The 22,133-nt window shown below is 38.8% G+C and overlaps 2 protein-coding genes and 1 pseudogene across 3 annotated transcripts; 1 reads left to right on the forward strand and 2 right to left on the reverse strand.

Annotated features, from left to right (window-relative positions):
• Positions 1-59: 59 nt before the first annotated feature.
• On the reverse strand, positions 60-9,900 carry LOC144637329 (uncharacterized; annotated as a pseudogene). Its single transcript, XR_013567712.1, has 8 exons — positions 6,816-9,900; positions 6,225-6,360; positions 4,947-5,006; positions 4,244-4,303; positions 3,677-3,787; positions 3,296-3,338; positions 1,062-1,160; positions 60-337 (listed from the first exon to the last, which is right to left on the reverse strand). The product of XR_013567712.1 is annotated as an uncharacterized LOC144637329 (transcript).
• A 1,853-nt stretch (positions 9,901-11,753) lies between these two features.
• Positions 11,754-14,700, reverse strand: LOC144634505 (uridine diphosphate glucose pyrophosphatase NUDT22-like). The gene is made up of 5 exons (XM_078493472.1): positions 14,094-14,700; positions 13,080-13,199; positions 12,671-12,768; positions 12,421-12,514; positions 11,754-11,930 (listed from the first exon to the last, which is right to left on the reverse strand). Exons 1-5 carry the CDS (start codon positions 14,619-14,621, stop codon positions 11,814-11,816), a joined length of 957 nt encoding a protein of 318 aa, XP_078349598.1. The 5' UTR covers positions 14,622-14,700; the 3' UTR covers positions 11,754-11,813.
• Positions 14,701-14,839: 139 nt separating this feature from the next.
• LOC144634506 (radial spoke head protein 9 homolog) lies at positions 14,840-20,904 on the forward strand. Its single transcript, XM_078493473.1, has 6 exons — positions 14,840-15,146; positions 16,290-16,467; positions 18,746-18,875; positions 19,185-19,273; positions 19,756-19,816; positions 20,596-20,904. The coding sequence occupies exons 1-6, from the start codon at positions 14,920-14,922 to the stop codon at positions 20,754-20,756; spliced, it is 846 nt and encodes a 281-aa protein (XP_078349599.1). The 5' UTR covers positions 14,840-14,919; the 3' UTR covers positions 20,757-20,904.
• Positions 20,905-22,133: the final 1,229 nt, after the last annotated feature.

Here is a 22,133-nt window from a genome sequence, read left to right on the forward strand (position 1 = left end):
GTACTAAATATAAACAATGTTTTACATAATAATTTGAAGATGCATATGTATCCTCACTGTTTTTCTTTCACAAGTTATTCAGGCTTCAAGGGGAACATTAAAACAGATGAAGCCATGAACTTTAAATCTTCAAGTTCATCTAATATGTTTTTGGCAGCAGCACTCAGCTGAGCTCTGCTTTCTTGTGATGACAGTGGTATGGTGACTCCTCCATGCTGCCAGACTTTCTTGGTGTCTGACGTTTTCTGCAGCTTAGGACTTTCTAGCTTTTGAGGCTCTGCTGAAGACGCAAAAATGTTAAGCCCCAACAAGTCTTCCTCGTACAAACCTCTTGACTCTGAGAATAAATAAAATGAAGACAATTAGAATAAAGAAAAACTTTTATCATATGAGATATGTCCAGGATTGAACTACAAAATTTATGAAAATTATGATTTTTCGCGGCGGTCTTACGAAAGTTACAAAAATTACAATTTTTATGAAATTTATGAAAATAATTACAAAAATTTGCAAAGTCCAGAGAACTCCAGTCAGAAGGGCCTTACGAAGACTGCAAAAATAACGAAAATAATGATTTTTACTAAATTTACGAAAAATCCTAATGGTTGTAAATTTCGTAGTTTTCATCAAGACCTCATAGACATTTTGGTCTAAATGAATTTTACAAAAATTACAAAAATTCGTATTTTTGCGTAAAAATCGTAATTTCCGTAGTTTTCGTCAAAAACTCATAGACATTTCAGTCGATAGCCTGTGTACAGCCGTCCCGCTCCCCTCATGAGGAGGAGGGGGGAGCGGGACGGCTGTACACAGTCGATGAATTTTATGAAAATTACAAAAATTCGTAAATTTTGTAATTTTTGTTATTTTTGCAGATTTCGTAACACCATAGCAAAAAATCGTAAATTTTGTAAATTTCGAGATCAAGCAAAGAAGGCTAATATTGCTTCTGTTCTTAAAAAAGAAATGTTTTTGTCAGGAAACAATAATCAGGGAGGGAAAAATTTTCACTTCCCCCACTTCTCCAACTTCCCTGCAGTTATTTTATGTCAATACTTTACCTGACTTTCCAACTGATGGCTGAGTAGTGCTTGGTGCAAAGAAATCCAGATCAAGGGAAGAGGATTCTGATGTGGTGTCAGACATGTTATCCTTGATATCTATCAAAAAAGCAAAGTACCAGGAGATGAAGTGAAATAAGCGATAAAATTGTAAGGGAACTTTATCATCATATTCTTACAAACCCACTACTACTTAGTTAGGTGCAGTGGCTTGACTCCGAGTCGAACAGCCCAAGTTCAAGCCCTGGCCGGGGTGCTGCATTATGTTCTTGGCAAGCTTTTAGCCAGGAAAAATATATGAATAAAAAGAAGATCTTGTTGATTTGCAGTCAATGATTTCATAATAGTTCTAAAAAAATTAGTGATTGTGTAAAAACTACACACATCATTTCACCATTACCTTATTTCTACTTTAGTTTTCCTTCATAAGCGAAAATTGGACACCGTTTTCCGTAAAAACGCGTGTAGAGTATATGTTGTGCGTTACGAAACCGATTCAACGGAAAGGAACGTCGTGTAGCTTGCAAGAAGTGTTCCTAGGGGAGCGCTTGTTGGTGGCTACATGAAGTACTAACTTGTGAACCCGGCACGTGTTTGTTCCCAGTCTCCAACTTCCCCAAGATGGCCGCCATGATCAACGTCGGATAAACGTTGGATTAAAAGAAAAGCATCATGGTGGTTTAACACAACTGATGCCGTGACGCGTTTATCATGGGCAGAAGCAGGTACAATGTCAATCCATTTTAGGTTTTTGGCAAAGAAAATGACACATTTAATTCAAGTTCGAATTGTCTGATCAATGAGTTTATTGGCTGAAAGTCGCTGAAAATGTGAAAATGCACCTACAACTAAAATTTTCAAACTTCTGTGGGGGGGGGGGCATGCCCCCAGGACCCCCCTAGCGTTATGGGGCCCATCAATTAGTGGACGGCCAGCCTCTAAATCCTGGCTAAAAGCCTGGCAAGACACTTAACTCTCACAGTGCCTCTCTCCACCCAGGTGTATAAATGTGAACTGGCAAATTTACTGCCGGGGGGACTAGCATCCCATGGAGGGGGGAGTAGCAATACTCCCCGTCACTTAATGTTGCACAAACTGGAATAAGCTCCTGCTGTATGGACCACTAGGCTCAGACAAAGACTAAATCGTTTTTTTTTTTACTACTACATAGTACATACCGTATTTACCCGTGTATAAGTCGACCTTTTTTAACCTAAAAATCGGCCCAAAAAATTGCCCTCGACTTATACACGGGTCAAAATTTTTGACCCAAGCACCAGTTAAATAAATTCTGCATAATTAGCATAAAAATTGTTTTAATATGTTCACAAACATCTCATAAACAACAGTACAGGTTACGATGTCCTTTCGCTTTGCTATTTCTTCCTGTCATTAAATTGGCAGTTCAAGTTGAAATTCCGTACGATTTATCGCTTAATATAAACCTGAATGTTGTAGAGACTCACTGGCACAAGATTTGAATAAAGAGCTGTCATATTTCGCCAATAAAGCTGCTAAATCCACTCGAGAAAAACATCTTCGTGTGTCATCTTTCTTGCTTCGAACTTCACTACTTTGTAACCTGGCATGATGCAAGCACGTGTAGTTATCAGTTTCCAGTACCTCACCGATTTTGTAGCTTGGTTACCAAGTTCCCCAAGCAAGCACTTTGTTTATCGAGTCGATTCAAAAGATTTCTGATGTTCCTTGTTGTTTTGCTTGTCTTCTAAAGCCGCTGCTACCTCTCAACAATTAGAAAGGTTCGTTTGAAATAAGTGTGTTTGATTTTATAAGCTTTTTTTTAAAGTTATGGACAAAATGCCTGCATTAGCACGTGTTGTTACAAAATGTAAAACGCTCGATAATAAACATAACATTAGCTAACATTGAAACTTGCTGTAATTCTTGCTGTAATTCTTTCATCAAGTATCTATCTGAAAGGAAATTCTAAGAAACATAAGGTTAATTTTCCAAGAAAATTCTTACCCAGAAATGAAAAAAACTTAGTTTCTGGCCTCAAAAATAGGGGGTCGACTTATACACGGGATCGACTAATACACGGGTAAATACGGTATAGTGTATTTTGGCAACGTTGATGATTTTAATACATTTTTCAAATACATTGATCATTTTACAAAAGACCTCTGTATGTGAGGACGGTAGTACACTCTACTTGTCCACCTAAGCATACAATCTTAATATACTGTCAAATTAACTGTTTTTTAATGACTAACCTGATTTTGAAGCAGTGCGTTTTATGCCATTACCCAGCACAAACTGGAAAATTAATAAAATCAATATCATGTCAGATCTCAGCACAAAAATAAACAGGTACACTACTACTGGCTTAATGTTTTGAGTATATAAACCTTTGTTATGGTAATTTACAGACACAGTTCTGGGTATCTCTACATTTCATTTTAAATTTTTTACTTAATTGTCACTTTTGCATAGCATTTTCTCAGCCCTTAATCAAGATCTGAAAAGTATTCCAGTAACTACAGTTACCGGTATAGTTTTTTCAATATCAGTTGTTATTCTTAGAAATATAAGAAATGTTTGTGTCGAACCTCATCTGACACAATCTACACTTATGTGTAAGTATGTAAACTTACACTGAGATCAGGAAGACCAATTTCGGGATGAACTGACTGATGTGAAGCAATCTTGTCCTGTGTAGTGCTTTGGACTGGAAGCTGGGATCCTTTCACAGGCTCTAAGAAACCCTTCAAGAAAATTTATGAAACAAAAAATAATGTTGAATCAAGATCATATAATATTAATATTGTTTATTTTGTAATGCACATATTGAATAATCACATTGGGTGTTCCTTTTTGGGGGAATCACATCAGAAGCTGTCTTGTTCTTCTTTTCGTAAAATAATGGTGGTAGTGAAGAAAGTTTATTTCAAGAACTGCCGAAGATGGGGGTGAGGAAAAGCATTCCATCTGGGGGGGAGGGGTTTTAACATGCTACAGAAACTGGTACTGCACTGATAAATTCTCAAGTCAACCTCAAACATGATGGGGGATAGCCTCTGGTGGACAAGTCACAAACTTGCCATCACAATAAGTTTTTCCGACAGCATTAGCTCACACAAAGGACCTTTGTCCCTGGGACTTGCCCTTTACTATTAGGTGGAAAAGTTGAGTACACAAGAATAAGAAGCAGGATCTCTTACCAATCCTGAAGAAAAATGTGGAGATTTGCTTGATGTCTCTGGCATTAACATTGCTCCAGCCTGCAAAAACGCCAATTAATGAACAAATGATAACAATGCATATCAACATAGCAGATTGTAAAAGATTTTCCCATTGAACTGTTAGTAACTAAAAAATGCGTAGTAAGAAATCAGCTAAATTCATATTCTTTTCTTTGAGTAGGTAACCTAACACAAAATGCACAGCATTTTGTTGATTTCATTGTTTATTATTACAAAGGATAATAGACACCATTATTTATTCAAGGACACCCAGTCAGCAGCAAAGGCTGCTGGCATCAACAGGGCCCCTAATAATAAAAGTTGGTAGAGCTCAGTTGGTAGAGCACCAGACTGCTGTGCAGGAGGTCAAAGTTTCAAGCCCAGACCTGACCAACATTTAGGGTTATAAAACAACTGAGGAAAATGTGCTGCAACATCTGCAAATGGTTTGGTCTACATTCTAATCTTTTTGGATAATGGTAATAAACAGTAGGTCCTGTCTGTTAGTAGAGGACGTTGAAGAACTCACATCACTGTTTGAAAAGAGTAGGGGGTTCCCTGGTGATTGTGGTCTGGCCTGAAGGGTGGGTGCTTCACATGGGTTCTAGATACCTCTTTGCACCTTTCCCCCTTGGACATAATTGTCCAAGAAAATTGCAATAAATAAATAAAAAGTTCTTACCAGCCCTCCTCCAAAAGGTGCAAACTGCGATGACACCATGGGCTTTAGCATGGAACCACCCTGTGGTCACAAGAGAAAGAACACAGGTATTGACTTCCTATATTTATTACCAAGCTGAAACAGCAATTCTCCTCACTGTCTGTCATTCATTTCTTTTAAGTTAGTTGTAAGAATTTGGTTGCCAATCATAATGGGTCAGGGCTTGACACAAACTTGTTACACCATGCACTTTCCACTTAGAAAAGTAAAGTTCAAATTTTACTTTTCATCTCAAAATTTTACCATCCAAAATGGATTACTGTTTTATAGTTGCTAACCATGTTTGTTTATAGTACCCAGACCTCCTCGGGAGTTCTCTTGATCCTCCAATGTGGCAGAGAATGCGAGAATAGTGTACATTTGTCTTTTTAAGATGAGTAGCCATTGTTATATGGTTAAGCACAAAATTTGCTTTCCAGTAAAGCCCGAAATTTACTTTTCAGATTGGGTAACAACCCTCCAAGTTAACACCATTTTAGTCGCCATGGAGACTAAAATTTTGGACCTGGCGACTAAATTGGAACTGAAGTCGCCAGCCTGGCGACTAAAATTGAGAAGAAGGATTGAAAGAGTGAGCCTGATTTAGCGACTAAAATTTTTCACTGGCAACCAAACTTGAGCAGTCGGTGGCCAAACGGCCACTTAGGAAAAAAATAAACTTGGAGGGTTGGGCAAGTATTTTGGTTCATTTTCTTTTATTCTTTTACTTTCCAAGAAGTAAATTTACTTTCCAGTGTTAGTGTCGAGTCCTTTGGGTGTTCCTTTTTGGGGTGGGAGCAGGGGGAGGGGGGTAAGACCACATCAGAAGTTGTCAAAAGGTTCTTCTTTTTGCAACAGGTGGTAGCAAAGAATGTTTACAGCAAGAACTGCTGAAGATGGGGGTAAGGAATAGCATCCCATCCAGGGGAAGTGGCATGCTACAGAAACTGGTACTGCTTTGACAAATTCTTAGGTCAACCTCAAACTCAGGGGAATAGCTTCTGGTGGACAAGTGGACATTTATTATTTTTTAATGTTAGTTGTAAGGATTTGGTGGTCAATCACACGTATGGAAAAATTTCCCAACTAATGCCCCCCCCACCCCCTTTTTAGCTTTGAAGAGTTCTAAATAACCACTTATGGATCTCATAATATTTGATAAACAGAACTGGATATTTGGCTTTGAACGTTTTAGTTTAGTTTAAATGGAACTGTTTCAGTTTTATAAAACACGTTGTTGATGCACAGTGAAATGCTGACCTGAAGTGGAGGAGGTCTGTCTGGTCGTATCGTCAATGACAGAAGCTTCTTGTGCTGGGTAAAGGAATTTGACCAGTGGAAGAGTATCCTGCCTTCCTTATCAGAACGTTCAAGTTGTTGCCATAATCCCAAGTTACTAAAAAGTCATAAGAGCATTTAGCACTGTGTTACTTTTCTACTGCTTGTTTTAATGTACAGTACTTGAGTTAAGCTGAAGTAAGTTGTAGGGCAATGAAGAGAGACCCATGATGAGCTGGGCCATTTCTAGATTATGTGTGACACACCTCCTGCATACTGCTAGGATCAGAAATTTGAGAACAAAAAGTGGGGAAAAAAAAATAAAATAAAAAGGAAAATTATTTTAAAAAGAGGGGGAGATAAAAAGCAAACAATCAAAATAAAATTAAACTACAGTAGAACCCCGGTAACTCGAACTCGGATAACTCGAACAACCCCCTAACTCAAAAACTTTTTTTAACCCCTTTCCCCAACACCCCCTTTTTTCACGAGGCCCGGGGCCACCAAAACAAACAAACCAATAACAAGGTGACTGTGGTACAAATTGTTTGTAAAGTAACTCCTTGCACCTACCTTTGCAAACTTTTCTTAACTCGAGAAGACAAAACATCACACTGGCAGTCAGAAATATGCCTCTGTTCAAATATGAAGCACAGGGAAATTGGATCCTCTGCTTCCTTGATAATAACATTATTACCAGGAGCAAAATATGCTGTTCCTGTTCCTCTTTGCTTTAAGTCTTCATTCTTTTTGGGGAAAGATTCTGAACTAACAGAAGAGTGAGAGGCAGGGAGTGAAGTAAAACTGCCTTCTTTCGGCCCTTTTCCGCTGCTAAAATCACCAAACTCATCATCAGAACCTCTGGAATTAACCACATTCTTTGAGCTGGAATTGAATGCACCAAATTCATCACTTTGAAAGTTTTTCTTCATTTTACTATTGAGTGGGTCAGAAGTTCTAAAATCTCCAAATCTGTTATTATCTTTGGATTCTAAGGCATTGGAATCCTTTTCATTTGAGTTTCTTTGATGTTTCTTTAGTACATCATTCACTTTGGACTCAAAAGTACCAAAATCACCAAACTCATTATCACTTTCAGTGTTTTCTAAGGAGTCTTTAGCTTTCGCATCAAATGCACCAAACTCTGCAAAACTGTCACTGTTAAAATCACCCTTCTGGTCATCTTTGGCATTTGAAGCGAAACTACCAAAATCCCCAAAGTCATCATTACTGTCATTGTCTTTTTTGGAATCTTTTGTACTTGAATCAAATGTACCGAAGTCACCAAAGCCATGATCGTCTTGATCTTTGATAGGTGAAGTTCTACCTTCAGAATTTGAAGTGCCAATATTTCCAAAGTCATCACCATTATCACTACTTGAATCTTTTGTTCTTGAATCAAATGTACCAAACTCCCCAAAGTCATCATTGCTATTATTTTCTTGTTGGGAATCATTAACACTTGAATCCAATGTACCAAAGTCACCAAAATCATCATGATTGTCTTGACCTTCAGTCGGTACAGCTTTTTCTTCAGAGTTAGAAATGCCGAACTTTCCAAAGTCATCATTGTCATCATTATCATCATTGGAATCTTTTGTTTCTGAGTTGAAAGTACCAAAGTCACCAAAATCGTCATCATCTTGTTCTTCACTCGGTAAAGTTTTTTCTTCAGAATTAGAAATGCCAAACTCTCCAAAGTCATCTTTGTATCATCCTCATTATCGGAATCTTTTGTTCCTGAGTTAAAAGTTCCAAAGTCACCAAAATCATTGTCATCTTGTTCTTCACTGGGTAAAGTTTTTTCTTCAGAATTAGAAATGCCAAAATCTCCAAAATCATCATCATTATCATTGTCATCATTATTTTCAGTAGAAAGACATTCTGCTTTAGCAAAGTCAGTTGCACTTTCAGAATCACATCTTTTGTCAAACGAACCAAAATCTCCAAATTCATCATCATCATCATCATCATCATTCCCCTGCACAGAAGCGACTCCAGTGGGTGCGACACCCTCATTTGCTTTACCAGCTATTGGTACAGACATTTCAGGTGAATCAGGTGTACCTCTGTCACAAATCTCTTCATCATCATCATTGTCCATGGATGGCTGTTTTGTGGGTGGATCTGCAAAGTCGGCAAATTCTCCAAAATCATTGCCCTTTTCTTCATTGTTTTCTGGATTCACATCATCTGATTTTATTAAACTTTCCGAGTTTTCTTTCTCTTCACTGCTAGATAAAACAGTATTTGTCACACTACCTTCCCTGTCGTTATTTAATTGGTCCTTTTCTCGTTCTGGTTCAGCCATGGAACTATCCCCATGTTTGACAGCCACAGGAGAATGTCTGTTGTTGTCTATTTTTGCTCCAAGTTCATTTTCCTGACCTTTGTTGATAGAAGGAGAATCCTCTGAAGTAAGATTTACTGTAGAATCTTCATGATGGCTAACTTCGTTTTCATCAGATATATTACCGTTACATTGTGCAATGTTTCTTTCGCAGCTTTTATCAACTTCGCCAGATTTTTTATCGCTTTCAGAACAAGTTCTTTCTTGAGATGTTGAATTTTTTTCAAGATCTGGCTTAATTTCCACACTGTCATTTTCAGGTGCAATCTCTTCAGGTTTTCCAGTGGTCTTCTCCACACTTGCAAAATCACCAAAATCATCATCAGAATCCATGTCATTACTGCCATTAATTGAATTAATTCTATTTCCAAGACCATTTTTGTCACACTCATAAAACTCACTAGTGTTTGAATTTCCCTGCTCAGAGCCCCCATTAGGGATGTTTTCTTGATTCAGACTGCTATCACTGTCCTGAAATGCAGCGAAATCAGCATATTCATCATCAACATCATCTCCTTGTTGGCTATTTGTTGCTTTCACAGCTTGTGTTGAATTCACGCTGTTTTCGTTGCCACTGAACCAATTTTGCGGTTCTTCATTGTTTTCTTGTCCAAATGCGGAGCTGAAATCCGCGAAACCCGCAAAGTCACCAAAATCAGAATCTTCTTCGACACTGCCTTGTCCCCCATGTTGCTCTTCACCATTTGAAAGTTGACTGTCATCAGGTTTTGATTTATCATGAAATTTCTCGTCGCTCGAATGGCTTTTCGCGATCGAAGATGACACAGTTTCTCCGTTGTACTTTTTTGATTTCTTTACATCGTTTCGGAACACGATTTCATTTTCGTCTTCTTCGTATGTGTCGTCCAAAGGAGGCGGTGCATCGGCGAGAACAGTGGAGAAATTCGATCCGTATAATTCCGAATTGTTAACTCCGTAATACCACGCCATTATCTGTAGTACACAGCAAACAACCAGCCCTCATGCCATCTTGCTTCTACTCTTTACAAAATTCCCTGAATATTGTAACTGGTTTGGAGGAAATTCTTGTAAAAGTCACCGGATGATCTACAATTCAGTATTGCTCACCAGTTCAACCAAAGGACATTCAACTCACAAAGGAAGCACGGAGGTGGCTCAGTATTGAAATACTATCAGCTCAAATGTTTTCTTCTTCGTCCTTGGTTTACGATGTTTGATTGACGAATCTTTTAAGTAATTTTGCTTGTCACTAGACAGTGTTATCTAAGAGAGAAAACAAATTAATTTATCACCAATGGACCCTACTGTACCGGGTGATCAGGCGCCATTTTGTTTTCCCATAATGCCTCCCGCGACCGTAATCTTTTGAAGAACGGGTTGTGTAGGGTGGGGAGTGGGGTGGGGATGAAGGGCGGTTGGAAGAAGAAGGGAGACCAGGGCGGAACACTTTTGCACTTTAGTCATGCATGATCAGTTCATCATTGCCTTCTTTTTATGACTAAGGTCATAAAAAAATACAAGGTCGTGCACAATTTTTCCTTGTCGACAATCGCTCCCAGAGCCCTCTCCTCCCTGCTGACCAATTGAAAAGGAGACTATCGATACGTAGCTTGCGTAGCAGGCGTAAAACGGGAAGGAAAGTCGCACGGGTATGCAATCTGGTACTTGCGTACTCCGATCTATTGAATGGACATATTAATCCCCAGAAATTAGGAGCCCATGACGGTCAGTCGGTCATGGGCTCCTGCCAGAAATTAAAAGGCGCCCGAGGGCGCATATTTCAAATTTAGGATAAGGCGCAGGTGAAGGCGGTAACGGGTGGATAGCGTTATCTTATCTTATCTATAGTGCAGAGACTTTTGTTTGGGGCCGACTTCCATACCTTAGGAAATTCTCCATCCGCGAAAGGCTTCTTTATTAGCCCAGTTAGAACTGGGGCGCATGACATCGGAGTCATTCTTTAATAAATTGAAAACGATAATTAAAATGCCATCTCAGATGAGATGGCATTTCACATTTTCCACTGAAGAAGGGGCAGTAGCCCCGAAACGTATGGAAGCATTATACTACCATCAGGCGCATTTTTCATTTTAATTATCGTTTTCAATTCACTAGTTATATGCGCTACATAGTCACACGAAATTTCTTTAGAGATTTCCATGTTTAATACTACTCATTCTTTAATAGGCGAGCACTTATAGCATGTCGGAGCCCAACAGCTTTATTCGTTTTCAGAGATCTAAGGGGCATGTTGGACAAAATTCAGTGACATTATCTGTAACTTAACATGAAAAACATGACTTCTCCGGGAGCAACTAAAGCGAAATGTGAGCAAAAACCAAATCCACAAAAATTACAGTCAAATTGATTTCTCCATGAGTTTCGCCGTTTTTTCTCTATTAAAATCTCCTAAAATAAGAAAGAAAAAGAAAGATGATTATTTTACAGTGCGACTATTACGGCGGGGTCACTAAAACAAATTGTATCCGATTAGATTACAGGACGCAAGCAGCGAATTCCAACTAAAGTCGTTTGAATCAATCACGAGCGGGAAAGAAAACAATGTTTAATACACAATTTTACTTGGAATTCATCGTTAGTGTCCCGTAATCTGATTGATCAATGCTGTTTGAGTAACCCCGGTAATTGTAGTCGCACTGTAACACTTGCCTTGTCTATTTTTTTTTCCACTCGATCTAGACGATCGCTAGACAGAAACACTCAAGTTTACCTGTTTTCTTACGGGTAGCACAAGAAAAGTACAGCTTGTCGTTTAAGTTCTGTTTGGCGGGGGGTGCCCAGGAACATTCCACTGAGCGAGCACGGAAGAGCAAGGGATCGCGAGCGCGAGAGCAAGACTACATTTTTGGTGCGCGTTTTCACGAAAAAAAAAAGCCAACACCAGCCATCAAACTTTGCAGACTGATAGACAGTTTTCATTCTAACTAGTCAATGGTTTAAATGATTTTTGGCGGTAAAATGACGTCACGAATTTAACAAGAAAAGCAATTTCAAGTTGTCGCAAAGAAAGAGTGTAGGCATGTTTAATCAGACAAATTGATAAAATCGTAAAAACATATTTTATTATATTGCTGTTTCAACCATTTCCATAAATTGGATCTACCTATCAATTTCCTTCTCTCCTTCTATAAACTTCTAATCTACTTTTGTTGTTTTTTACAAAAGAATAACTTTTCTGAAATAGAGCCTCACTTATGAAATAAGGATTCTGCTTTGAGCTACACACAAGTGTTAGTCTGTAAGTTGAAGTAAAAATAGAGACATGCTTTGCATCCTGGAGTGAGATCTTTAAACAGCTCCTTGACCTGACGGGAAGTGATCCCCTTTTGGAATTCCTGTAAAGGTTGAGCAAAAAAGTTAGTATCTTAGAATTAGGATAGTGCAATTACATGAAAATAATGATGCTACATTTGTGCATTAAAATATGCATTAAAATAAGGATGTGATTCAACTTAATCTTTGTACTAGTCTCCTTTGCAGCCGTTTTTTGTGGGGAAAACATTGCGTGACATCCCCAAAAACAGCTACGAAGGAGACTATCTTTGTGCAAGAGAACTTTAAAAATGACTGTGCTTACTGTGGTGGGAGGACATATTTTGGACAGAAAGATCAAATACCTTGGACAAACAGTCGCTGTAACACCTGACAGTTGAGTCATTAGCATTGAAAAGTTAACAACGATTCAAACTCTATGGATGTCTTCTTCATTACACCAGTATTTCTTTTTCTTACTGGGATAAATTTCGTTAAACAAGTATTTTCAGAGCTGTTTACTGACAACTAAAACTATTAAACAGCACTCCAGTAGAGATGTAACAAACTTACAGCTAGGTCAATCAAAAGTAACTCTGATGACTCGTAAGCTTCTGGTCCCCCTTTGTTATACAGTTGTTTGATTTCCTCACCACTTAAAGAGCACCTTAGTTCAAAAAAAGAAATGAAAAACAAATGTTTTTTTTTTACCAGCTATTTTTTTCCTTCCCCCTAACCCACGGGCTTTTTTCCAGTTTGGAAAAACTTATAGAATGTGCCACCATCCAATGAAACTTTTTTACAGTTTTGAGTCAATACAAACCTGATTCTAAAACATGCTCCTGGTCTCTGTCCAGTTGTGTGATTTCGTTGTATTCCAATCAACAGTGGCCAGTCGAGGTGCTCTTCTGGAATATTTACCTACACATAAAGTGACAAATTTAATTTAGAAACAGACCTTGCTGGAAAAGGAATATCAGCTGTGCTGTAAGAAGAATACTTGGATCCAAAGATTTCCCATTTCTTCAAACCAGGCCGCCTAGCACATACTGCAGCAAAAAGAGTTTGGAATAATAGTTTTTTTTTTTTTTACCCCTTATTTTGGGGGGATTATTATACTATAATTCTTATACACATTCAAACATGTACCATCCTACAAAAATCAAATGAGATAGTAGAATTTGACTAAAACAAAAGGAGATAAATCAAACATCAGTTTACGTTAAACATACCTCATCTCTGACTTCTCTCACAATAGAGTGAAACAACTCATACACTACTGCAATTTCATCCATATCTTCCAGATCAACCAAACTTGTGTCTTCTGTCTGTTTACTACTCTGTTTAACCTCCTGGAAAACAAAGAAGTGATTCAAAAGATGACACACACTGTAGTGTTTAGCAATTAATTTACTCTTTATAACGAATTAATAGCCCTTATGCATGTTTACGTCAACCTGGCTAGTTTCCCCAAGCCTCTCTTTAATGAAACTTTTTTTTTCGCCCAGGAATGACCCCGGGGGGGATTATATTTGACATAATCAATATAACTCTGCCACATATGTTGTTGTCAACTGTGATGCCAAGGTATACTATTCAAACGACCAACCTGTGATTGGCTAAGAGGGGTATCGAATGGTCTTTGTTTTGTAAGCAATGGCGAGTATGCAAGCACAGCGTTTTTCGTTGCTAGCATGAGCATTTACGAAAGTTAGCCTTGCGAGCAACATGCACTTTTCAAAAACTACCTCCGCTTAAAACCAAGCATGTGAGTATTTGAAAAATATGCGAGCACGAGCATCCACTAAAATTTTGCGAGCGTTCCGAACAGAAGCATAATATTTTTGTGAGCACTCCAAAATATGGAGGGACCATTCATGACCCCTGCTAAAGCTGCTGTTGTTTGTGGCCTTCAAGCACAGCAGTCCTTTATTGTTCAATGTTGCTTTACCATGAGAGTTGCCTACTATTTGCAGGCCACATTTGGATAAAAGAAGCTTTTACCCTGTTTCAGGGATTCTGTCATCTGGGGAGCAGCAGGCAAAGATCAGTGAGCGAAAAAAAGGCAAGGGTTAGTTGGAGCAAGTTGTCTCCTCATCCCAAATCCCTCACCATTTTCTTCACTCGTCACTTTCCCCTACATGCGAAATGCCTGGAACAGGCTAAGTTGAAGCACGGACTTGGGAGCAGGCGTTTTAGATGTAAAGAACTTATTGCAGTGCTATTTTCAAGGGTCTAGAGCTTACACTTGGCTCTGCATGTCCTCCAGGAGTATCCAAATGACCTGGATCTTCATATACTTGATGGCTTCTTCTTATAAAAACCAACTTATTGTCACTTGTTTCAACAACGGAACCAACGCCAAAGGCGTCAGAAAAACATGCATGTTCATTGGCGTATTCACGCTTGCCATGATCACTTAAAAATCGCCAGTAATCATTGTTCATATTTGTGCAAACATAATCTTTATAACAAGTTTGTCCTAAAATCAAAGTTACTGGCTTCCCTTCTTCGTGGCTCACACCATGAAGACGAAACTTGGATCCATTAAAAAGGAATGGATTTTTTTCTTTACGAAGGGTCCATGTTCTTTCGATGTCAGCTTCAAACTGATCGTTAGCTATCTTTCTGTCGTAATCGTGTGACAGCAAAACTGCCACGTTTGTGTCTTTTGCTCCACCACAAGAACGAAGGCTCTCGTAATTTCCGCTGTTAAAAATCTCTGTGAAATGTCCTTCATCCCTACACTTTTCTACGAATGCTTTTAACTCCATTTTCTAGGTATCTATATCTCTGTAACCCGTAAAATTGAGCTCAAATAACTCCAGCTTTTCCAAGCCGCGCCGCCATTTTGAACAATTTGACTTTTGATATAAGATCAATTCTGATTGGCTAAATTTTACAAATCCAACCAATCAAATTGCTTGTTATAAAATTTTTGATCACTCGTTCGTTCTTAGAGCCCAGCGGTTACACCCAAAACTACCATGACAACAACAGCGCGCGTAACAAAATCACAGAGAAGATACATAAGATCTGTGAAAGATTTTGTCCGAATTTATCTCCTAAAACATGGATGCAGAAGGCCTTCATATGTCAGTTGACTATGTAGGAAGCAGTGGTGTTGTTCTGAGTACAGAACAGAAGGCAGCTTTGCAGTCTTCCCTTGTTATTTTGAAAAGTAATTACAAATTTTGTGGAGTGAAATTTTGGGGCAAGATTCTTGGAGTGAAGAGTGACTACTTCATCGTGCAGGGAGTCGGTAAAGATGAACTGAAGGACAGGAAAACACTCTACAGGTGAGTGATAACCAATTCACAAAAAAACGTCATCTGGGAGGAACAAAATGATTTACGTCTTCGAAACAAGGTATTTTTTTCGCTGTAACTGAAAAATGAGCATTCTGTTTATAAATTAGACCATTTCCCTGGTAAATTTTCGTACACTTACTGTCATTTTAGGACCTTGTAAATAGACATTGAAAGATGCCAATGGTTCCATTTTGTTTATGGTGCTATAAGCTATTGAACGGTTTGAATACAGTGATCCAAAAATTTCATAATCATAATTATACCAGCCAGCCATGATATCCTGGTATGGGAGGCAGGGTGGCCTATGGCTAGTTTGCTGGTCCAGGTTTGAGTCTCGTCACGGTCACTGTGTTGTGTTTTTGGGCAAGACACTTCGCTCTCACAGTGCCTCCGTCTACCCAGGTCTATAAATCTGTACTGGCAAATGAAAGGATTGAGGGCAACCATACAGTGGACCAGCATCCCATCCGGGGTGGGGGGGGGGGGGTAATTTAGATCAAGTTAAACTCATCAACAATAGATGAGCTTGGGCGTTGGTGCCTGAAGGTTGGTGGAGCCCGGCGATGCACAGCAGGGAAGGAGGTATCCATGGTAACCCTGAAGCGGCCACCACCCACCTAGGCACCGTCACACTGAAGGACTCAGTGGAATACTTACCAACCTACCACGAGGCTCTAAGACCTACCCGAGGGAGAGCATTGCTTCGAGGTTAACTTGGCCTAAATTACATTTAGCCACATTTTAGAAACAAGGCAAATCAAACTTACATCACGTGAAACAAGTTTCCTTTCTTCTTACTTGGAAGCTGACAAGACAACTCCTCAGCACACTACCATTAGTTTCTGTGTCATAGATTTCCCAAATTAGTTTTTGGATTAAAACAATCCTGCCTTTTCCTCAAAGTTCACAAAACTTTACATCTCAGATTATTTTGAGCTCTGTTAGGACACCAAATAGTTTGATTATTACACAGTAGTTGTCTGCTCCTGTGTGAGGATAAGGAAATATCTGTTCTCCAAGCAGGCACTGAATCTTGAATAGAAGTTATCATGGAATCAACTCAGGAAAAATAATCCAACTGTATTGCAATGTCATAATAAACTTGTGTTTTTAACTTGTTTTCTTTCACAGTCAAGACTGTGTACACTGGGGCCTACTGCCAGTTGTGACAGAAAGCATGAGACACAATTGCTCATTTGTGAAGGGCCGTTTCACTGGAGATCCTTCATATGAATATGAACACACAGAGACAAAGAAAGTTGAAAATCAAGATGGTGACAAGGTGGATGGAGCTGAAGAGGAAAATATTGTATGTAGAGTTTTTTTAACTGTATACACCTTATTCATAAATGGCGGAACGCGCGGAAGAGTTTGGGTCGAGTACATGAAAGCGAGGCTAGTGAGGCTTGAGCTTCGAACCAAAACAAAGAAAATTATGGCGAATTGAAGTAGTATTTGATAATTCTTGAAATATCTCGTTGGTTAGAAAGCGATTCTTAGGTTTTGATGACTGCCATTGGAATCTCTGGTTTGTCAACTGCAGTTATGGCCATATGGTTTCGAATTCAACACAAATCATGGAAAAAATTTCGTTGGAAAACCACATCGATCCTCTCAGTCTCTTCACTGCCTGCTCGTGTACAATTGTAATCCAGACTACTTTCAAGTTTCCTTTTTATGGAAGACCCTAGAAGCTTGCAGGAAGGCAGAGGAAAGAAACACGATATAAAAGAGACTATGGAGCTTGTTAAAAAAAATTAACACGTCTCTCGATACGGTAAGCAAAAATCGCGATTACATAAAGACACAAGGTTTCTTGAGTATTTTGTCTTCGAACACACATTAATAAGCTAAAATGTTGTTCACAACGGTTGATCATTCTTTATAGACGTTACTTGTAACAAATCTTTAAATTAAAGAAGAAGTAAAGCCAAGGAAAGTAGAAATAGGGAATAAAGAGCGAGCTTTCAAATTTTAAACTTTTCAAATTGAAATAAATTTTACAGCGGTAAGATTCTCGCAATTTTAAATATTCCGATACATTTGCTGAATTCAGAATTTAAGCACCTCTTTGATGCCAAATTGTCTTGTTGATTTTTTTGTCCATATATACTGATCCATTTGTGATTCTTAAATTGTGTATACATTTGAATGCTCGGGTTCGAATGCCGAGGTTAGCGGGTGAAAGTTTTGTAAAACGATAGACTGAACTAAAATATTTTTAAGCTGTTTGCGTAGTCGCTAGTCGCACAATGTTGGCGATTTTTTTTACTTTCCATATCCAGAGACGTGCAAAATCGCTATAGTCTCTATAATATCTATATTTTTCAAGCTTCCAGAGTCTTCCATTAAAACGATACTATAGTAATACGGATAACAACTGTACACAAGGCAGTAAAGAGATTAAGAAGATCGATGCGGTTTCCGACGAAATTTTTCTATGATTTGTGTTGACTTCGCATCCATACGATCCTTTATGCAATTGTCAAACCAGGGATTCCAAAGGCAGTCATCAAAACCCAAGAATCGCTTTCTAACCGACGAGATATTTCAAGAATTATCAAATACTACTTCAATTCGCCATACTTTTCTTTGTTTTGGTTCGAAGCTCAAGCCTCACTAGCCTCGCTTTCATGTACTTGACCCAAACTCTTCCGCGCGTTCCGCCATTTATGAATAAGGTGTATAAAGCTTTATTGCGGTTTTCAGTGAAATGCAAACTCTGAAATTTAAAATACGACTAACGATTGCATTTTTCGCTGCCGCCAATCATAATTATGGCGACAGCTTACAAAGAAAAAACAGAAACAAACAAAATGGATCGAAATCTACCAATCACAACTGAAAGATGTGACCTTTTGACCCGGTTGAAGGGAATGTCTGTTTCCCGAGAGGTCTGCTAAGATGATTGACGGTAGCAAAAAGCGTAAACCGTTGGTTGAGGATTGACTTTCAGAGTTCGCATATCACTGAAAATCGAAATAAACTTAGCAGGTTTAGAATTCGTGATAAATAAGGCTCAAATAGTAACTATTGTTGGTGGTGGTTTTGAAGTTCAGCATGAATGACTCAACTGTTAAGTCATTCATGCTGAACTTCAAAGCCACAACCAACAATGTAACATCATAAATGACAGACAATTACTACCGGGCTTCTCCACTCCACATTATTTTGCAATAATTATCAAAATTTGAGCTTTTTTGGTTGTTGTTGTTGTCTGAAGACGCAAACGACTGGAAGTCAAGCACTTGGCTTTTTTTCAATTCTCATAAAATTAGTGGTTTGTTTATGCCAGTAGTGAGTTTGTCGATCAGTGTAATAATCAGTGTAATAATCCTGCCCAGCCAAAAGTTAAAACTGCATATGTACATGTAGTAGCACTTGGAACTGTAAAATACAACTAAAGCTATGTGTAAGTGTAAAAGCGTATAAAGCTAAAAATTGTTTGATTCCAGCCACATGGGCCATTAGCGGTAATAATTACTGCATGGAGAAATACAAATGGACCCTCTAATCTGTGATAACTTTTAGTTTATAATTTAAGATTTTATAGAATGATCTTTTTAATTACTCCTTTTATAACGCAGATTATGATCAAAGAAGAGGATAGGCTAGCAACAACTATTGAAGCCATAGATTACGATGTCAGAATAGTCCCCAGGGGGGCATACTGTCGAACCGCTCTTGGCACTGTGGAAGGAAACAGAAGTTTTGAAGGTGAGTAGAAGAGCTTGATTATACACATGTTTAATCACATCAAAATATTTCGTCCAACATTCATGTCCGTGATATGCCGCAATGCTTAATTTGGTATCTTTGATTTGATTCTAAGTACAAAGGGCCTTCAATGGTGTTGTCAGAAGAGTTGGCACCTTTGATGGTGCAACAATTTCATCTTTGACTTTTACTTTACTGGCATTGTAAACAACTGGTAATATTGGTAATATTAATAATATTTTTTTTGTTGTTGTTCAGTGTTTGAACTCTTTGTTAAAGTCCTCTTTTTTATACTCTTGATTAAAACAGGTTTGTCAGTGGCAGATTCAGGCAAGCTTTCCAGTTACTTCCATTTCAGAGAGCCATTTCTTTTAACACAGAAGACTCTTCTTCAGAAGGTATTTTTAACACTTACAGCTATTACAGAGAAGAAGCAAGTGTTATGAAGATTTATTTTCCTATTTTCTGTGGGTTAAGTTGGTAAAGTTATCTTTCTTTGCTGGAAATCTACATTATGTAAAATACTTACATCATTTCAATTTCAACTCTATAACAATGACTACAATTTCTATTTGGGATATATGTGATAAAATGAAATCCCCATTTCTCAAACCTCAAGGGAAAGGAAAATGTGTTCGAGAAATTCAGCGGCTCAGGAGGGATATACAACGTTACCCGACCTTCAGGTTACATGACTATGTGTCCAATTTATTTCTCATAAATCAGGGGTAAACTGGTAGTGCTTGACTATTCAGTCTTCAGTTCAAAATGGACAGTTTCAACTCCATATCTTACAGTATAAGTACATTGTATCACATACATTAGGTTCCCCGTTTGAACCCAGTTGAAATAACAATACTCTTAATTTGTCCTTCAACAGGCTGAGCTGGATAAAGCTATTGACTTCCTTGATCCAATTGATACCGATGTGCCAAAAGGAGGTATGGAAGTTATGTTAACTGTATTGTAAGAAGCATGTATAGACAAAAGTTCACAAACATTAGGAAGGGGAAAGTCTGCTGCTGCAACAAATGTTTTAGCGAAATTTGAGCCTCTCTATGGGTACCCTCGGTCTTCATTTTCTTCGCAGTTTTTTTGCAAATCTTCGCCTTTTTAAGCAGATCTTCGTTTTACGGATTGAAGCAGTTTGAACGTTCGAGCCTTGAAATGGCTTCCTGTGGTTTCGTGGCAGCGACCATAAACCACTGTTGTCAAAATCGCAGTGAAATGTGGTCAATTGCCAGAATTCAGAAATTAGTACATATATTTTCTGTAGTGTTTACGAGTTTTGACAGTTTTATGTCTGAGTGATCAATTTGACCACACAAATTTTATTCAATTTTAGATCTTCGCTTCAATCTTGAGATCTTCGTTTTTTCCGCGGTGATCTTCGCGTCATCGATTTCCTCTGAAATCCCCATAGAGAGGCTCAAATTTGTAGTTTGAATGTTTAGGGGTGTGTTTGTGTTAGAGTTGTAAGGGTGTTTGGGAAGATCTCAAGTCTGGTGTTTATTGCAAAGCTATAGTCATTACATTGTGTCTTGTCTACAGAGTGGCTATGTGCTGTGGAAACAGGAAGCGTTGGGCATGTTATGATCAGCTTCTTAACTCAGAAATATACATGTACTTAGAGGGCTTATTAATTAGTTTTTGAAGCCACAGTGGTCGGTTACAGCTGTCTATTTTGTTAAAGGAGTTTGGTTCTTTCATTCTGCTTTAGGTTCATGGAGTATCCAGTTTGAGCGTGGAAGTGGTTTGGTGACCCTTCGCAGTCTGCACTGGCTTGGCTTCACTTTCTACCATGTGCCAGGCTCAAGGAAGTATGGCTCAATATATGTTGGTGTAGGCACCAAAAATCTGGATCTGCCTTTCATGTTGTGAAAGAACCCAGTCTCTTACAAGTTTTATGTAATATAGTGTATTTATAATATTTACGCATGAGAAAGAAACCTTTTCTGTTGTAACACGAATTGTATTCAACATAATACTGTATGATTTTTTAAACCAATGAAAAATATAGTGTCCTTGAGATGATCAGCTAAATAAATGTTGCAATGACAGTTTTAATTTTTTTATCCATCTTCTGAAATATCGCAGTCCTCTGCAAGACCTCATCAAACGGTCAGTACCGTCTTTTCTCTCTCTCTTTAGATAGAGTGATAGGATAGCTTCGGACCGTTTGGTAAGCACTCAGGCAAGCACAAAAACTCGCTGTCTCATTATTCCAACTACATAGACACAGAGATTGTTGTATAAGGCTAGCTTTTCAGCGCTGAAAAGGTCTAGAAAACCAGGTGTAATCCACTTCACTTCTTACCATGTTTTACCCCCATTCTTAAAACAGTTGGTGAATGGTTTGTGGGGACTGGGATTTGGGAAAATTTTCACTGGGAAAATGGGACTTGGGTCACTGGGACTGGAAATCACAAACAAGTAATGAACAATAGAACTGGGACTGGGATTTGGAAAATCGGGTAAACGACTTGGCTGAGAAATGGATGGGAAATGGGATTTTATCACCCCCCCCCCCCCCTCAGTTCCCTCCAGATGTAGGTGAACTGCCATACTTGCCTTTGATAAAATTCAACCGTGTTCACTGGGGCTCACAGGGGCATAGCTAAGCCTTGTTGTATTGTACACACAGAAGGACATGTTACCTCATTGCTCTTCTTCCTATCATGCGATGCGTAAGGACTCCACAATGCTAGCTGCAGTGGGTCTGATCCTGCGACTCCCTTCCCTAACTGACGCTGCTTTTTGTCGCGATGCTAGCAAACGTCTTTGCTAGCTGTTTCGCTTCTGAGCGTCGTATCTGCCATCGCTCAAGAGCAGTACCCCGTCCGGCGTGCGGCGCCAAAGGGTATGGTTTTCGAGCTGTTTTGGTCTGAAATGGAGTAGAGTCGAACCCCTATTAAGCGGCCAGTTATCGAAGTCCCGCACCGCGACCACCTTTCGGCCGTCCCATTGAGTATCCGTCTATTGTTTTTACCTCTATTAAACGGCCACCAAGAACTCAATACACGTAGTTTAGCCTTGATTTCAACAACTTAAGACAGTCAGATAAGAGTCCGAAACTTTAGGGACGACTGTGAAAAACATTCAAACACACGCTTAGTGATCCTCGTCTTGACGTGTTTCCGTTGTCAACATTTTCCCAAGGGTGGCCTGTTTAATAAGGGGTTGACTGTACAGTGTTTGGCCATTTTTCGTCAAAACAGGGTATGGTTTGTGCATTTTGATTTTGTGCAATTAGGTACG

Source organism: Oculina patagonica, chromosome 13, assembly GCF_052425735.1.
Source record: "Oculina patagonica isolate OP01 chromosome 13, crgOcupat, whole genome shotgun sequence".
In the NCBI taxonomy this organism is placed as follows: domain Eukaryota; kingdom Metazoa; phylum Cnidaria; class Anthozoa; order Scleractinia; family Oculinidae; genus Oculina; species Oculina patagonica.